General features: G+C 42.8%; 1 protein-coding gene across 1 annotated transcript in view; it reads left to right on the forward strand.

Moving 5' to 3' along the window:
• Window positions 1-19,445, forward strand: part of LOC147663306 (ras and EF-hand domain-containing protein-like) — a 244,011-nt gene that overhangs the window by 158,578 nt on the left and 65,988 nt on the right. The window contains exons 8-11 of the mRNA XM_086950540.1: window positions 11,663-11,744; window positions 12,151-12,224; window positions 12,345-12,540; window positions 18,520-18,636. Coding sequence (XP_086806666.1) covers window positions 11,663-11,744; window positions 12,151-12,224; window positions 12,345-12,540; window positions 18,520-18,636 — 469 coding nt within the window. The remainder of the gene's footprint in view (window positions 1-11,662; window positions 11,745-12,150; window positions 12,225-12,344; window positions 12,541-18,519; window positions 18,637-19,445) is intronic.

Raw genomic sequence — 19,445 nt, forward strand, 5'->3', positions numbered from 1 at the left:
CCGGACTGGCCATCAACAAGCTTTGGAGCAGCAAACTCAGCATGGAGCTACTTTAATGGCCTGGAGTCGGGGAAAAATGGTAGCCACCTGAAACTTGCTGGAGGTCAGGACTACATTTCCCACAATGCACTGTCCATTAACTTTTGGCATTTCCTTGGGGGACCCGGTGGCCAGTGATTCTTTGGTTCCAGGAGCATGCTTTGCTTGCTGGCTGCAGTGACCTAGTGCCGCGGGCTGCTGGGGACTAGTGGGAGTTCTGAAGTTGCCTTTGGCCCATGGTTCATGAGGAACCAGTCTCTGGTCCGGGATGAGTAGCCGTCATGCAGTTGCAGGATGGTGGCCCCAGGTGCAGAGTATTGCGTCTTTGTTTTGTGCAGGCCCTGAAGTCGCAGACTTGGATTTCTTTTTTTGTCCCTGGTTGCAGTTGAATCAGATCTGATGTTCTGATGCCAGGGGTGCCCGAAAAATCCTAGATTTAAGGGTGTTAGGTGTGCGGGTGCAAGTAGCCAATTGGCTACTAGCCCCAGTGGCTAATCCACCCCTGAGGTGACCACATCTGGGGGTGGTGGGTGCCACTTTTACTACTCAGAACCCTCTATTCTGGTACTTTTAAAAATGGCAGAACCCTTCCTTGGCTGTTCAGACCAGGTATCTTACCCTAGGGGGTGTGGCTAGCCTTCTGGGTGTGTGCACCTCCAGACTGCATAAATTTCGCCATCTGCCCTGGAGCAAAGGTGCCTGGGGCATGTGGTTGGCTGTTTCCTACTTTGGGAGGCACCCTGGATGCATATCGGAGGAGGTGGGAGCTTTGAAGCTCACTGCCTTGATGTGCCACTGCACTACCCATCCAGTAAGGGAGGGAAGTGCCACTTCCTTCCTGGGCATGCCTTTGTTTCTGACTTTTGGGGGGTTTTAGACCTCCTGGCAGAGGGTCAGATTCCTATCTTGGCGGTAGCAGCTGCAGACTGTCAGTCAGGTAACTGGAAATGATGGGGCAACCACATGTCACATTAGATTTGATATATGTCCGGTTTGATGAGACAAGTTGTTTGATACCAAACATGACCCTTTTTGGAAGGATCATAATGGACCTGGCAACCTCGGGGTGCCCGGATGCCAGCCCATATAATCCTATGGCCCCTGAACACTTATAGTAGCCCTTACTAGAAAGAGGCTACTATAGGGATATATAAGCTTGCACTTATATGTCCACACCTTTAATATAATGCACTCTTCCTACTGGGCTCAGGATGTCTACCTTAGAGGTGACTGACCTAAATTAAAAATAGTGCTGTGACCTTGCCACTCATGGTGAGGGTGAAGTAGAGGTTGAGCAGTTTACAGTGCCATGCAGTCTGCAATGGCAGGACTGCTGTCGTCTGTTTACTTCGGTCACTCAAGGTGGCATAATCAGTGTTTCAGGCCCTGGTGACCCCTTTACCTCCCATGCCCTGGGTACCACTGGTACCACTTACTAGGGACCTATAAGGGTGTTAAAGTCCTTGTCAATTGGGGCTGCCAATTCACATACATTGTATTTAGGGAGAGAGCAGAGGCACTGGGGCCTGGTAAGCAGGCTTCCGTGCACTTAGAGTCATAACCATCAGCATTGGGGCAAAAGGTGTGGGGTGTGGGCATACAAAACTGCACTTTCCTACATACAGCATCATCTAAAGTATTGCATCTTCTCAGTTACCATCATCAGAGTTGTACAGCTATGCTGGCAGGGGGTTCCATATTTATCTTTCCATTCCATTCAGGTGTTTCAGATACTAGACAAACACCAGCCATAAGAGATCAAAATAATGTTCCTTCCAGTTTTAAAATGCTGGCTGATATACAGATTTGTGGTGCCAGCTTTTACTGTATTGCCCCACCTCCCCTGGCAGTGGGGACCTACGGATGCTTTTTCTCAGAGCCAGGCACCTGGTGCCCTTGGGAGTACAGGTGATTTCCTTGCACTGACCTACTGTAGAATTAGCCCAATTCTGAACACTGCAGTTCCGTCGTGGCCCTGTATCACTTCTTGAGCTGGAGATTCAGCCACCTCTCTCCCCCTCTTGCCAGGAGTGCAAGACACACCCTTGCATCTTCTGCAGAGCAAGGAGGCCTCATCATTTAGGAAAGTTGTGATAATCCATGAACTTTAAGTATTGTTGAGGCGACTGGTAGGAATTTATATTGTAGCTGGTGGAAATCATGACACATATCCATAACTTTTACAGGCTTCACTTCTATAGTTCTGTATTAGTTTATTACTTGTGCACATTTATTTATTTATTTGAAAGTTTTATAGAGCGTGAACAAGACCCTTGCGGGTATCAGAGCGCTTCACAATAAAGGTGTGTGGGCATATCAAACAATAAAAGTAATCAGGCCCGTAAGAATAACATCAAAAAGCTTAATAAACGAGCAAAAGGACAGATCAAACATTGAGGATAAACAGGATCATAAAGAATGGCAGCAAAAACAATCTCAGATAGAAGGGCAAATCAGATAAGGTGCAAAACTGGACTGGTCGGTTTTGAAGGAAGATGGTAATACATTGAAGATGAGAACGTCACAATAAGTGGAACAAAACTGTACATATGAAAGCCAGGCATTAGATTGGTAGGTAAGAAGAATGGAATAGGGTTCTCCAAAGTCATGTGAGGCTATGTTTACATAAATTTAGCCATTAGGATGCCTTTTACTTCCTGTTTGAAGGAAGAGGTGGAGGGGTTCTCATTACTATTTCTGGTGGCAGGGCATTCCATATCCTGGATGCCATTCCTGAGAAGGAACGATTATAAGTTTTTTTCTTACTGAATTTTTGTGGTTTCAAAAGGAGGTTTTTCGCACTTATTGTTGATCTTGACGCTCCAGATATTGTGAGTTTTTGTGTGAGATAGCTGGGTGCACTATGAGGAAGGGCCCTGTGCGTCATGCAATCGTCCTAATCCAACGCATATCCAAATGATGTTCTTTTCCATGTAAAACGAACATGTAGTGAGATAAGAATTACTTTCATAAAAAAGTTGGGACATGGTTGGTCCTCCTGATGCGTGCACTGGAAAATTCTCGTGAGATGTTGAATGTGCAGGGCCATAGTCTCTTCAGCCCTCAGCCATGTTCCCTTCCCTTGAGTCTATGAAATCTTTCCAACTATTGTCCTTAATAGAATTCCTCAAGTTTGAGAATGTTTTACATACTTCGGTGACTAAACTCCCCAGATTTCCCCTAATTCACCCATGGAGTTGAGATTAGTTGGATGCTAGCAAAGCACGTATTCGCTGACTGGCATCTGGGCTCTAGGGCTATCACGCCACCAGATTATAAAACAAGAGTAAAAGCGGTGGAACATATGCAGGAAAGAAATGTCCAAAATATTTTCCAAATGTACTGATGGCCCAGAGAGACAAAGTTTCCTGCCTTCACCAGAAACGTGGTCAAACGTACCAAGTACCATTCTGAAGGTCTGGTTTTTAAATCATTTGAAGTCTTCCAAATGAAGTAACTGGGAACAGCAGATGAAAGGCATTAGCATAGTTAGTGACAGTTTGCTTGTCTTTACCAGGACAGAAAGTAGAACAACTGAGACTATTCTAAACAAAATAAAGAAAAAAAGATAAAGCAAGTGCTGCTGCTGCTCTTCAAGGCAGTTTTCGTCATCCTTCACTGGAAGCTTTGCTGACCCATCATGAGATGAGCATGTTACATCTCCTGCTTCTCCCAAAGAAGAAGGTTTGCTTGTCCATTTCTAAGAGTAACACTTGCGTTTTCATGTCTCTCAGCTTACACTCTGATATTCTCCTATGATGTGGTGATGGCCTGCTCTGCTAAGTGTGTACAGAAAAACCTGACTTATGTGTTCAGACTTTATCACATTGTTTAAAATGCCTTCCTTGATTTCTCTGAGCTTAATGTTTAGATTTTACCAGCAGTCGTGATATTTCTGTGCCCGTGCAATCTGGAACTCCAGTTCATGTGTCTGTGGGTCACCTATATATCCTTTAGGTCTTCCAAACCAAGGCTGGCCACGAAACTTACACTTCAATTTCAGAAATATTTGTAACATAATCCATGAGTAGTCTATTCAGGTTTATAAGAATGCAGGACTCCTGCTGGGAAACTCCCCCCTCTCCTGGATCGTATATTATCAACATTTTTCACTTTTCTACAGCAGTGTACACATTTCTCTTTGATATCACTGGGAGCAGAGACCCTGTGCTGCTCCCATCCAGTTCAGGCAGAGACCCCAAAATTCCACACGTGTCAATCTGTGAAGCCTATAGTATTCTCTCAATGGCCCCTGCATCCAATAACCAGGAATATTTATCATAGTTTGTAACCCACTTCCTCTATTTAGATACAGAAGTTATTTCAAGATGGCAAGCCTATCTCACTTTATTCTACTCATAAATATGAATCGATTCACTTCAACCAAGCAGTCAAAATTCAGAAATGTATTTTTAATAAATCTATTCTGTGATCTCGGGCAAGCATTCTGAGTTCCATAGGTTTAGTGCGGGTGGTACTCCGATTATCAAATGCATGCCCTTGCAGGTGATTTCATGAGTAAAACCTCTAGACAGCAGCCTTGCCCATACAAATGGAAGGTTTTACATGGCATCATTCAGCTCTTGAGCACCATCAAAATCTAAAGTATCCCTGACGTTTTCACTACAAGATCAAGAGATCCTGCATAGATGTCGATATCTGGTCTATCCACCTCAAAGAGCTTTACCTTCTCAATAATGTGTTATAAGATTTCAGAATAGCACGTGCCCATGGAATTGAACATGACGTTTGTACCAGGTCAGTCAACATATCATGTCACTTAACCTAGAGTGATGTGTCCCTCGGATATCTGCCTGTAAGTTGATGGTCCGGCTGGCTTTAGCGTCTGCATGCCTAGTGTTCTCTGGTACAGATTGTTTTCAAGCTAATACAACAGATTGAACGGCCTTTGAGAGTCACAATCTTGTGTCTTGGTGTTTTGTGAGTATAGTGGGATTTATAGGATGTGTAAAGTGCATCTAAAATGCTCCTCGTTCATGAACTGTGGCTGCCTTTTTTGAAGCCTACCGGAAATGCTCTACTTAATTTTTGTTAAATTAGTTTTCCGGGGTCCCTATTGTATTTCTTAAGTAGAAGAATAATAAGGTCTCTGCTTTGTGGTGGCCCCTCCCCTGCTGAGGCTTACAATAGGTGAGAAAAACCAAATAAAATCATAAGCTTTCCCCCATACATACCCTTACTATCATATCTTTTCCTTTACTTTATGTTTCCATTTACTTTCTATTTCTCCTCGGGAATTGAATATTGGTGATTGACATTCAAGCCTTATTTCCATTAGGTAATATATAATTACTGAGTGTTGAGCTCTGATGCTCAACATTCTAGTTTTTGGAGTCCTTTGCCATAACAAATGTTAGCTAATGGGTTTTCTTATTGTGTAACCAATATTGTAATCCTATTGTAATTGCATTTATATAGAGCTTAGTACCCCTGACGAGGCGTTGAATCACTTTTTCGGTGAGTAGCATGCCTATCCGGAACCTATAAAGGATTAGTGGTGAATTAGTATAGTGGTTTTTGTAAGCAATTTGAGTGGTGGATATGTTAGTCACTTATTTGGATTGAGGATAGTGGAGGAATAGAACAAGAACTGTTTTAGAGATGTATGACAAACCATTACTATTCAATAGATATTGACAGGACTCTTTCCCGAAATAGACTGGTTAATTTGTCAAGTTAAGTTGTCAACTCAGTTATGCACTTGTTTTGTCACACATACAGGAACCTAGCCGTCTTGCTTTTAAATTGTTAATCCCGTTTTATGAAGTATTCTGGGGGAATGATAGTTATTGACTCTCAGAGCCTGCTTCGCCCCCTTCTATCTGCTTTCTGTACTCTAATTTTGACAGGAACTGTCCTCCCACATTTATGCGTCTTCATTCTCAATTCTCAGTCATTCAATTCCTTCTCCACTCTTCTCATACTTCTTGTTCTCTGTGCAGCACTGGATACTATTGTCACTTTGGATACTATTGTCCACCTAGCAAATCTACCTAGCCATGTCATTGAATTGAGTTTAACCCTGCCCCTTGGATCGTTCTTCCTCAGTTGCTCGACATTCTTCACTTTCCACACCATCCGCGCTGCCACTGCCAGTAATTGTCCCACACGGCTTGGTCGTGCGACCTCATCGTCTCCTTCTACTACTCATCTCTTAATTAAATTATTGCTTTCTTGATTTTGTTAATGCCATCTCCGTGCTAATGCTGCCTAAAGCTTTCTCCCATTCCCCAGCTTTATACATTGTTTGCAGGCACCAGGGGTCCTTCAGCCTCCACCGTTCTATTGATACCAGCGTCTAAGTCCTACGTCACCTGTATTGCGCAAGTGTCCGATGCAAACCTTCTAATTTCTTATTTCCCTTTGACACTTTTAAAGGAACGAGAGGGTCTCGCTGTCTCTCACCAATGGTCTAAGGCAAACAAACCTAGAAACAAAGGCTGGTAACTTCGGTGGTAATAACAATAAGTGTGCATTTCCGCTAGGGAACAATCAATACATTTACATTTCTCTAACTTTGTACCTCCACTTTGCCAAACCTGCAATGCAAATGCAATTCAACACAGCTTTAGTTCAAGAAAGTGAACAGCGCTGGTAAAATAAACCATTGTCCACTCCACTTCTTTTGGTGTAATATCCTTTGTTTATTTGAAGTGTAGTTGAGCAACTGACACGTGCAAGCCAACTTGGCTCCAACTATGGTTACAAAACAGGTATTTCTCTCCTCATGTGAACCCTGTCAGTATATTAATAACACAAAATTCATGTAAATTTAGTCAATCTTTTTCTAATTGTAACTTCATGAAGCACGTGTGACTACTCTTTGTGAAGAAGAAAGAACACAACATATAGGAAGTGAGTGGGCACTGGAGTTGCGCGAAGGACGGAGTTCCAGGCCACACCACCTTGTAGATGCATGCTGGCAACAGAGAGTTTCAAATGACTAAAAGATACGCTGGGCATGAGACAGAGTCCTAGTCACATGTAGCCGGTGAGAGTTGCATGTGTGTGTTGCGGGTTGTATGAGTGCTGGTGAGGAGTGTGTACTGCAACTGCGCAGGCCACGTGACCTACAAGGCACGAGCTGGGGTACAAGCCAAATAAAAGCTGATATGGCACCCTGATGCCAAGCTGACAAAGACCAAGCACACATGAAGCAAGCGCTGATGCGTGTGCATGCTGCTGCAACATTGATACGGCTATGCGTATACATGTGCTGTACAGACAGCCATGCATTACTGTGCATGCTGCAAGGTTTGGTTGAAAAAAAACATTGAACGTCCTGTTGGCTTTGCCATTTGGAGAGTGGCTGATATTTATTCACAGTGTCTAGCATACAGCCCCTACACCATTTTTATCTGAACCAGGATAACCACCCACGGAATGGGAAATGTGGATTTATCGGCCACTTATGTGGAAGTATTGGAGGCTGGTGGACGTACTCTATTAAGACAGTTATCTTTATTGGAACATTGTCTCGTCGCTGTCAGGTTAAGAGAATATAAGAATTCATCCACATCCACAGAGAATTCACGTAATTTAAATGGATCTCAAGTTGCAATAAAGCAAATACTGGAGAAGTACAGGAAGAAAATAAATGTTTTATTCGAAAAATAAGCATTTTATTTCCAGAGCCAAAGAGATGTTAACCAAAATGTAGACAAAATAAAAAAAAGATAGGACAGTCCAAAAGTGGCCCCTGTCTTACTCGAAATGGCAGTTTACCTCACGGGCTATCTGTACAACGGCTCACGGCTCGTGCTACACCTGAGCTTCTATCCCTTCAGATGCTCATCTCCAATTCTTCTCTCTTTGAATTCCTGCTCCCCTCGTTCTCCTTCTCTTCACCTCAACAAAACATTCTACTCATGACGTCATATGAGCTCAGCACTGGATATTTTCTAAATCTTCTACCTCACTGCGCTTACACAGATCTGTCATGTAGACCAGTATAACACCTGTGGTCAGACAATGAATGCAGTACTATATAATGTCAGCGCACACTAGATAAAACTGTCACGTGAAGCAGCAGTATCGCTGCTGGCATTGTTAGTCTCTTGTGTACTAAGATTGTTTCCATTCCCCTGGATTGTACATTGACCAGATCTCAACATGTCTCACCGCTCCACACCATAAGGTGGCTGCCTGATCTTGTACCCATCCAACATGGACATTACCTTCATTTCTGCTGCATTCCGCAGCCTAACCTCAAACCTTGTTGTATAACTTTCACACCCCAGGAACATGGAAGCATTAATCAACACACCCACAAGAGTCCAATTTCCAATTGGGCAGTCAGAAACTCTGAAAAGACATTTCCTCCCTCACAGCCAAGAAACTTATATTCGTGCTAGTTTTTTTTTTTTATCCAGAGTACACAAACAGCCTGACGAAGAGTCTCAGCATACACTCCTGTTCCATGTGGCTAGATCCTTAACCTTGTCACATGGGACCTGCCCTCTCGTCTACCTCAGTGTACTGGCTCCATGTCACCTGATTGGCAGCAAACTACAGAGCTATTGATCTAAGTTTTCAAACTCCTAAATGGCCTTTCCTCAAGCTACCTCTCTTCGTCCTAAGCTGACGCACTCCAACTTGGAACTTCAATCTCCTGATCGCACCTAAACTCCCCTGAAAGGCATCGAGAAATAGGACTTTATTAGGGGCTCTTACAATGGAACTCTCTTCTTCCTGAAAAATGCTGTAGCCCTCTGCTTACTGCCTTGAAGATTGTTCTCAAGGAACACCTCAAATCACAAGAAGCTTAGTAATGTATCAACACTCTTAACATACGTTTACATCTATTCTGGGTCTGTAAATAAGGCATATAAGATAAATTGTCTGTAACATCAAGGCTGAACCTCCACTACCGATTAAATCCACAATGGTCTCTTTATGCTACCATCTCAAAATGCTCGTTGATCATGTGAAGAGTAATTGCTGTTAAGTTCTGCATTTCTTGAGCCTTTGATCACAGGATCTGACATTGTGTGTCAGTGTTTCAGGTTATGGCGGTCCTTATAGCCTCAGCCCTTCCTGCACTTAGTACATATAAGAGTTGAACTCGGTTGTGAGGCACCACAACCATTTTCTGTATAAGCGAGCAAGAGGTGACATTGATGTAGCCGAATACAAACTTTCAATTGATGGACAATCCAGGTGGACACTTGAAGTCAACACCAGTGGGTTCCAGAAATCCACAGTGAACAAAGGTTCATGTCCTTGCTTTGCAGCCTGTTTAGTCAAAGACTAAAATGAGGAGGTTACGAAGTTTTTTTCAGTCTGCAGTAAGCGACTTAAGTACCTGTCAATTCTCTAAGCAGTTGGATGTTCAGCAGTGTACATCACATACTGGAAAATTGAAGTTTTTAAAAAAATGGCCTCAAGGTCTTTAGATGTGGTCTCTCGGCCTTTTGTAAGCAAATCAAACTAATCTAGATGAGAGTAAAGATCCCCAAACGATTTCTCCCAATATCTGTGAGCTCTGATTTCAGCCTCGACAGGGAAGTACCCTGGATCACAGTGAATGGCCAGTTGAACTGTTTGAAGCATAATACAAAGTACAGAGACAAAAATACAATGCTTGCATTACGGCAGGGTCCCTCAAGGTTCTTTAAGTCTGACCATTTTTTATGTTTATGCTGCCCCGCTAGTCAAGCTTATTGTTTTTTTCAGGCTTTATGTGATAGCGAGGGCCGTACAGGGATGAAAAATCGGCCTCTGCACTAAAATGAAAGTGGCCCTCATTACCGAATGAGGTAGCTAAAAAAGTGACCCATATTCGCAAATCAGGCCAGTATTGAGATTGTAAAGTCACGCTGTATGGTTATTTTGAAAGGAATGGGCGACTGCATGCCTTCGGGTTTGCTGCAGGTAATGTTTGTGGTAATATCAGTGAAATTAACAGTAAATAAAAAAACGGCTCACAAGGCCAAAAATAGCCTATACACAAATCTGTTAGACCAGCCCATCGGGCACTGCCTGATTGCCCTATAGGCTAGTACCCCCCCTGGAAATGCCATATGCTGGCGACAACAAAATTGTCCTACAAAGAATTTGACCAATATCCCCATCTTTCTTTTTTTATTTGTAACTTTGGAATGGCTCATTAATTTGCTTCAGACCTCGTCTGTCTCTGTAAATACAGTATCTTGCCAGAGTACGCATCTGAGAATAGCACATTTATGGAGCGGCAATAGCCTGCACCATCTTTCCCATGCTACAGTCACGTCTGCTCAAGAGACTTTGCTATAAAACACAATCTTCACAATATTAAGCCCTACATTCTACTCCTCATTCGTTTTCCAGTTTAATCATGCTTGAAATGGTCATGTTCCACTGCCCTGTCTCTGTCTCTTGCGTAGTCCGGTGATACGATCTCAGGTGATTTCTGATCTGAAAGCATCAACATGTATTCCCTTGCACTCGCAGATAGGTCTGTCTCATTGCAGACATGATCTTGCTACTGGCGACATTCGGAGGACAGAGGCTTCTGGGCTTGTTCTGACTTTGATCAACATTAATCCTTCTATACATGTTCCAGGGCAGAGTCCCTCTTTGGTCAGGTTATCCTCCTCATTGTGTAGGTAGACACAAGAAGCTTCTTGCTCATATGCTGCGTTCACCCCGCGGCATCATTAGTCTTGGAAATAGATTTGCATTAATAATTTGATCTAAAAATGCTCTTGTTTGGTAAAGAAAAACTGAACACTTTTGTTGCACATCCTTTTCTAATAATTGGTCTTCATGTGAGACTGATGCCCATATTAACTTGTTGTATTTGTGAGCAGTAAGGGGTTCATCAAATACTCGAGTATGGGTGAACTTCATCTATTGATCACCAGTTTAGAAACCGCTTAACTTTGACTCCATCTTTTATGGTCTATTTTCAGCATGCAATAGTTTCATAAATTTACTGCCGAACAAGCCACCAATGGGCTGTTATTGATAGTTCGCATTTCATTAGCAAATTATCTTATCATTTTAAGGGACTGGATTCTTGACAGTAGGATCTGAATTGTCAAGTGCTTTGTGAATGAGGAGTTATTACCGACTGGTGATCGTGTTTTAACTTCTGTTTCTAGGTCTCTCTGGCCAGCATGCCTCCTCCCTCCTTGCCACAGACCTCTTGTCACCAGATGAGTGTCAATGGGGAACCCTTTCCAGACCTGGGCTTCCATTTATCAAACCACTGTGTTCTGTAGGCTTAGTTCATTTGAAATGAACCGGTTTGGATTATACACCTTGATATGTTTTGTTAATTAAATGCCAGGATTAAGAATGTCTTGTCCTGTGATCTCACATCCTCCATTAACCCTTAATGTGCTTATTTCATAGTTTGCTTTTTGTTTGACCATCTCCAGTTGTTTAACACCGTTTGCTTTAAACGATTCGGATAGACCAACATCTTCACCTTAAAAGGGACAACTGGTTATGTTAGTATGTAAAGCGAGCTGGGATTGGCTCCACCCACCTTGCCTTGGTGGCCCACAGATGGTGGGACACATCTCACTCAATGCTTATCTAACGAGTCTGATCATTTAGCATAAGAAAGACCATTGAGATATAAAATTAACAGTAACATTGCTCATTGTGTTTGCAGGGCAGCCAACAAGTCACTTTATGACAACAATGACAGCCTCAGGACTGCTCTTGTGACGAGCGCCGAAAAAGAACGGAAGGGGGTAAGTGACTGTTGGGGACCTAGCTGCAATTGAGAAATGGGCAAGATGAGGAAAAGACTGGGATTACAAACTCCACTGCACTATTGGTGGAAACGATAAAATGCCAATTCTAGTGGGCAAGAATTGACTAAAAATGGTTTGTGAAAGTAGCCCGCTGAGTCTAAGGTGAGTGGTGAGTGGTCAGCAAAATAATCTCAGAATACTTTGGTTCATAAATAAGATTGCGATTGTCTCTAGTGTTGAAGAGTTGCTTTCTGAATCTGCAAACAGAATTACTACTGTTCTTAAAATCCATGCACATTACCTGATCCAGAATCTAGTCTTATCTAATTGAAAAAAGCAATATTTTGGTGGAGGTTTGTCTGCATAATTATGAAACTGTATGTAACTTGCAATGTTCTCTTAGTTCTCTTCCCCAGGTCGTCTCAGTTTAGCAGACCGATCCAGCCCCAATACGATACCTGTGATCACACACAGCAGGTAGGATTATTCAGCACTGAAGGGACAGGGTTTTGTAGGATCATCAACAAGCTGTAGCACTTCAGTCAATAGAGAGAATTGGACTATAATGACTTTTGTTTATCCTTTGACATTTTATAGTTACATGGTCGAATCCGATTACGGTAAATTCTCGGATGTCGCGGATTGGGCGGACAGATACCTGGACAGCGGTGTTTCCATGCCCCAGAGCTTGGCCTTCAGTGATGAGGACGATTCTCGCAGTGACGTTGACAGTGAATGCACGGACAGTTCAGAAGACATAGTCACACGAAGTGGCTTGCTCTCTGATTTGGAGGTAAATGGAAGACGATGACTTATGTACTACAGAATGCTTGAAAGAACTAGAAGAACACTTAAGTGCTACAAATACATCTTAATTGTGTTTGTTAGGCTCAGGTCCGCATTTGAGCAAAGTCCAGGATTTGGCTTCAGCTGATAAACAGTAATGGAATTACTGACGTGTAAATGTGTCTGCCCAAAGGACTGCTGCAAAGAATGGCAGTGCAGAAAATGACGACAGAAAAACGTATTGGCATAACTACTGTAGTTATCTTTAATACAGTCAGAGCTACAGGAACACTCCCCTAACTGTCACCTATTGAACAGCAACCCCACCAATCTTCTAACTTTTCACCACAATACCAACGTTCCAGATAATGACTCCTAAAAAACACATTCTTAGCTACTAACACACATCCCTTCTTAGAAAATAACAATTCTTAAGTACTCTGTAAGTTTGCACGTTTCATCCTTCCCTAACCACCACCAAAGCATTTTACAGACTAACTTTGACTGCTCACCCCATCCTTCTACCACAACATTACTGTGTCCCTATTGAACCCCACCAATGCCAAACTGCACAGTTTTACACATTTACTGCCTAGAACTCCACTACCTGCCACAATTTGTATGCTACTCCCATCTGACTCTCCCTAATTCGTGTCACCTGCTGTTTTTTATACAACCCTAGTGGACACAACCCACCCAAAACCACAGACGCCGCATTAATTCGACCTCCGCATCATGCTCCATTACCCGTTCGACCATCTTTAGCATTTTGCTGAAATTTTGCGGTAACATGTAACACAAGATACAACTCAAACAGATAAACACATCACTCGCACATCGCCTTCCCATTTTATCTCTACAACTGATCCCCTTACATACTTCTTAACCCTACTGATGCAGGCAGTAGGCTTGCAATTTCAGGAAGTTCTACCAGACGGATTTGAATATTTTATTGTTGTGCTGCGGTATTGCAGATAGCAGCCTTTACATATTATCAACTAGGCCCATAGCTTTCCCCAGCTGGCGAATAACCACCATCAAAAGTCACAAAGAGCTATAAGGGGCAGGGATCATCAAAAATTCACACACTCTACTCCTGTGGATAGACCTCTTGCCAAGACGCTCTGTCAGTACACTCCTGAAAAAGAATTCCTTGCATACATGTGTGTGCTTGTAAACACATATCAGAGGGTGAAAAATAAAGCTAGTATCCATGGTTTTTGTCAATAGGCTTTATGGCTTTGACCTCCTCCAGTTCTCAATCCAGTCAAGTACAGTTTTCAGGTGAATGGTGGATTGTTCTTATCCACGTCCCATTGTCCTACATCAGTGTTGGCAGGTGACTTTATATGAAAACGGCAAATGTCTACCATATTTGTGAAGAAAGTAGTTATCCATAGTATATGCTTCTGTGGGCTAATGTGATGGGAGGCAGGTGAGGGGGTAACAAGGGGAGCATATGAGTTGTAGAGAAATAACTTGGAGAATGTCATGCTGGCTTAGTTCATCGTGATTCAAGTTCCCAATGCACAATTCCTTCCTGACCTCTGTCTCCAATGTCTCATTACCCGGCCTTATACTTGCCTTGCGGTTCTTCTTTCCTTCCCCTCTTTGTTGCCTCTCTTTACTCCTCTTTTTTCCTTTCGTTGTTCCTCCTTTTTTTATGCATCTTCTTGAATCTTCAGTCTCTCACTGTGACGGCCTTTTTCTCTGTTACTCCCTCCACCTCCCCTCGCTTTTCTCACCCTGCCTCACTTTGTCATCTACAGTCTTTCTCAGCAAGTCTTTTTCTCTGTCTCCTACTTTTTTATAAACTTCACCTTCTGTCTTTCTCTTCACTCCTGCTCTCCCTTGTATTGTTCCCTTCTCCCCACCACATGGTGCTCTACCTTCTTCCACTTTTCTTAGACATTTTCTTTTGGCCATCTGAACTTTTGCTTGCATGTTGCTGCATGTAGGTTCCCATTGTCTTTATTGTTATTGTTATTTTAGATTTATAGCGCGCCCAATCACCTGCAGGTCTCTAAGCGCTTGGAAATCGATGTTATTACAATAACTTGGCTCAACACCTCAGAGAGACACAGCTACCAGACTACATTGCGCTCAGGGCTCTTCCGAACAGCAGTGTTTTCAGTGATTTCCTGAACCGTAGGAGATTCACCTCCCTGCGTAGCCCCTCAGGCAGCTTGTTCCATAACTGGGGGGCCAGAACAGAGAAGGCTCTCCCTCCCTGAGTCACTAATTTGCCTTTTACTACTGATCCAAACCAAAGTTTTACTACTTAACAATTCCTCATATGAGTCCCTAAACCTGCATTTCGAAGGTTTTAGTGAGGCAACAAACTCATCTATAGTCTATCCCTCTCCTCGATCCTTAGTATACATTTTATTATTCTCTAAGTTGCCGAGGTACCATTCGAGGTTACTGATGCACTCAATAAATCACTTTAAATTCCAATGCCATTATTAAAGTACCCTAAATCTTTATTTTAAATTAACCCCTTCGATGCTGATGACGGCCCCCAGCCGTCATGCATTACGGTGGCTGTGTGCTGATGACAGCTGGGGGCCGTCATGAACCCGCCCACTACTAAAAACGCCGCACAGGCGCAGAATCGCGGCCGCGCCCAAAGGGGTTAATGTGTATTTTTTTCATAGCCTCCACCAACTCTCCTCACTTGGGGTTCCTCTCACCATTGGCAGATTCCTGAAAACTTCCTGACATTCGTACAATCAGCAGTACAGATATGTGGCTCTCTTCCAGTCCTATGCAATGTCTTTAGCATGTAGAGGCTGTTGCAAACCAATGAGTGCTGAAATCTCCTATCCATTCACCAATGGTAACTTTTGCTCCTTTTGGCTTTGAAAAAAATGTAACGAGGCACATACATTTGATCCATGTTACCAAGAACACATTTGAGAAGCAGTACAAAAATACAGCGAAGTGAAATTCCATATCCTTCAAAACTTGTAGCTGTTATAGCAGAAATCACTCACTGCTTTTATTTGGCGTATATTCGGTGTGCAGAATATTCAAAACACAACCCCCACTGTTTGTGTGGTATTAAAAGTCACTCTTAGCTGTCAATTGTCCGTAGTATTTCTTAAATTGAGGTGTAAAAATAATCTGCTTAATTCCACAATGCAATAATTGACTTGTTGTATGTGATGAATGATTAAGCTGACCATTTAATATACAAGGGGGAAGGTAGAACACTGCCCCTCATCCTGGCACAGTTCGGCCCATTGCATTCTGGTAAATGCAGTACGCTTGCTTCAAAGTCGCTGTAGTTTTGCACCAAATTTGATGCAGATAGTGCTGTTATCTCTAGACATGTGTTTCTGGATATTGTCTCTCCTCGGTAGAGAGCAGAAGTAGTAGAGAGCAGAGAAAAGTCATCTGTGACCCAAGTCTTCACAGGTCACAGTACCACTCAACAGGCGCACAGGTGCATCCCAGGTGCTCTCGTTGGCTCAAGTCAGACTTTTTAACACATGTCAGGAGGGAGCACACTGCCTCTCAGCCCTAGAACAGTTCACCCCATTGCATTATGGTAAATGCAGTTTGCTACTTTGAAGTTGCTGCAGTTTTTCGCCTAAGTTGGTGCAGGTAGTGCTGTTAATTCTAGTCACATGTTACTTGGTTTAGCCTTCCTCCCTTGAGACAACGAGCTGACGAGTGTTCCTGGGATGCACCTGTGTGCCAGAGAGTGGTACTGCTATGTGTGAACCCAGATGACTTTTCTTTGTTCTCTACTACTTCTGCTCTCTACAGATGAAGGGTGAACCCCAGAAACACATGTCTAGAGATAGCAGCACTATCAGCACCAACTTTGGTGGAAAAACTACAGCAACTTTGAAGTAAGCATACTGCATTTACCAGAATGCAACGGGGTGAACTGTGTTGGGATGAGAGGCAGTGTGCTCCCTTCATCCTCTCTGACATTTGAATATAGACATTTCTACATTTGCTGTAGACCAGTCTTTGAAATGTCTTGAATATCAGGCTATTACAAATGTTAGTGAAAGGTGATAAAATAATGAAGAGAGAAATGCCTATGACCTCTTTAGGCTACAGGTCATCCCTGCTAGTATATAAAATGTGTCAAAGCTAGACAACAGTGTTAGCCTTTTTCACGTTTGCCCTCTGCGTTTGATGGACCTGTTTAGGACCAGTTCAGAAATACTCTAAAAACTCCTGTGCCTGTTGCCTCCTGACACTAGTACACTTTTGCAGACATGGCATTCATCAGTACTTGCATCCCTCAGGAATTAGGTTAGGATGTAAGGACAATTTATAGGGGACTACGTACACTGTGTGGTTGTTGGTGATATAAAGCATTAAATGACAAAGTGGAATCCATTTTATAAAAATATGAGGCGAGTCTTCAGTTGTTTTCCTAAAACAGAGGTGAGAGGGGATGGATCTCAGATCCAAATGAAGTATGTTCCATAGAGAGATGCAAAATAGGTAAAAGCTACATGGAAATAGCAAACGTTTTGGTTGTCTCTGCACGGAGTAGTACAGGGGGTGTGCAGGCCTTCTGGTCCTCCACCTAAACCCACGTGAGCAGTGAAGGTGTAGCCCTTTGCTTGAGGTCTTACCATATTCCATACTCAATAGACTGGTTATAGCCCTTCTTATTCATTGGTTGGTGAATGTGTTAGTGGTGGAGGGGTACAAGGAGTACTTTCACTCTTGCCTGGTGGCTTCCCCACATCCAGGTCAGGCTTGCTTAGCAAATCAGTGTTTTTCTCATTTCTTTGGAGTGTTCCATTACAAATGATTGTGAAAACTATTAGCTTTTGGTCTTTAAAGTAAATATGCTGGTAAAAGGATGCACTTTACCCCATCCTTTAAAAACAACCAATCTGATTATTCTCTCCCCTACCTCCCCCTTTCCTGGACAATCTTGCGCCAGTTTCAAACTTCACCAACCACCACTGAATGTGATGGCAGTGTATTTATCTTTTAAAATGCATGGGGTAGTTTAGGTGTGTGGCTCATGTCATACTTTATTGCTTTAAGGAGTTTTCAGCTTCTGTTGGATACTTTGCTGGTGTCTGTGGTGGGGTGGGTGGCCTTGGCTCCTGTGAGGAGTTTCCTACTAGTTTCATAGAGGGGTAGTTGGGTCTTCCTGCAACTGGGTCATTGTCAAAGAGCTGTCTGTCTTGTGATACTGTGTTTTGTCTCTCCAGGTGTGCTGTCTGTGAATTCTGCTGGGCACCATGGTGCAGATGGCTTGGCCTTTGAGGAGCTGGTTTTGATTGGGGAATGGGCATCATCTGTGGTTTGGAAGATGTGGATGAGGACAGAGAGCAGAGAGTTGACCGATAGGACAGAGAGCAGGACGTTCACAGAGAGGACAGAGAGCAGGGTAGTCTGAAGAGCCTGTCAAGACAGTGCAACTGTTGAGGAGTATGTTGATGGGAAGTCATTGAAAGATAAAATCTGTCACTTGGTTGATTCACACTGCCCTCGGTGAGGAGGTATGATATGAAGTAGGTGTGTGTCAGTCAAGTCAAGGCTGAGAAGTGTTTCAGGTGAGGTCTGTGTTGGAAATGCAGAGAAAGCAGACCTTGTTGTGAGAAGGTACAACCATGGGGAGAGATTACGTCTGATTAGATGGAAAATGAGGTGGAATGTGGCTCTATCGACATCACACAATAGGAATTGGCCGAAGGAGATGCTGAAGGCTTTTTTGGTAGTTGTGGCGAGAGTGCATGGGTCCATTATGATTTGTGAATGACTGAGGCTTCTCAGCTTCTGTTGGATGAGTTGCTGTTCTGCATCCTGTACTGTGGGAAGAGAAAGGCCTCAAAGATGCAGGTGGTGGCTGGGGAGAGCCGGATCACCATGATGGAGGCATTGATAATATGCCTTATGAATTCTACTGCATAAACTCGAGTGTTGCTTAATATGCCCATCTTCATAACATGGAAACTTCCTTTATAAAGGTTAGAAGCTAATCATTTTGCTTCTCTAGGGGTCGGACTATAGAGTTGAATCTCGACGATCTCTGGATTGGAATTCATCCCGGCCCCCCAGCCGCTGTGGGTCCACTGCATCCTCCAGGAAGCGGCTCCCTGCTTTTACACGAAAGGTAATGTACAATACCAAAAAAACATGTTTAAAGTGCTGGAACAAATGTTGAAAGAAACTTAAATGTGTGATTTTTTTTTTTGTATTGTCTAGCAGCCATGAGTCACTTGTGAAATAGACAATTTTGATGAGCGTTAGGCCAGATGGTTAACCACCTTTCCATCCCTCACATTTGGAGGATTGTTTATTGTTGACATCTTCAAAATAGTGAATAGTACCTCTGCCAAAGGAGGTTTCTAAAATGTCTGATAATGCTCAGAATGCCAACCTGTAAATATAACAAACGTACCTTACTTTCAAATAACACTTCACCCTATTTTTGTAGTTTTGAGGTATTAAAAAGAAAAGGTTTTGCTATTACACGAATTCAATATACTACTTTTGTCCACTTTGGATGATAATTAAGAGAGCTATAATTGTTCACAAAGGAGATCTGATTTAAAGTCTCTTCCATGCAATGAACTATTAGTCTTCGAGTTGGCTGTGTGTTGTGCTGTGACTAAATAAGTGTTTTCTCCAATAAGAAATTCATTTATCAACCCCTCAGCTGGGAGCTGTACGCTCGATCACTAAAATGATTTACACAGCGTGGCTGTGGGATGGAGTTAAGGCACGTGAGCAAATGTTTCTGTTTCCTGCGTCTTTGTGGGAGTTCTCTAGAGCAATGACCGGTGTGCCTGCAATCTTGTTTTTCTCATAACTAGAACTTTAGACATTGTTTTTTTCATATTAAGCTGTTTATTATTTAGGCCACATGTATTATGCCACTATTTAATACAGCCAAAGGTTTGTAATGAAGGGTATTTCCAT

This window comes from Lissotriton vulgaris, unplaced genomic scaffold (assembly GCF_964263255.1).
Source record: "Lissotriton vulgaris unplaced genomic scaffold, aLisVul1.2 SCAFFOLD_1097, whole genome shotgun sequence".
Taxonomy (NCBI): domain Eukaryota; kingdom Metazoa; phylum Chordata; class Amphibia; order Caudata; family Salamandridae; genus Lissotriton; species Lissotriton vulgaris.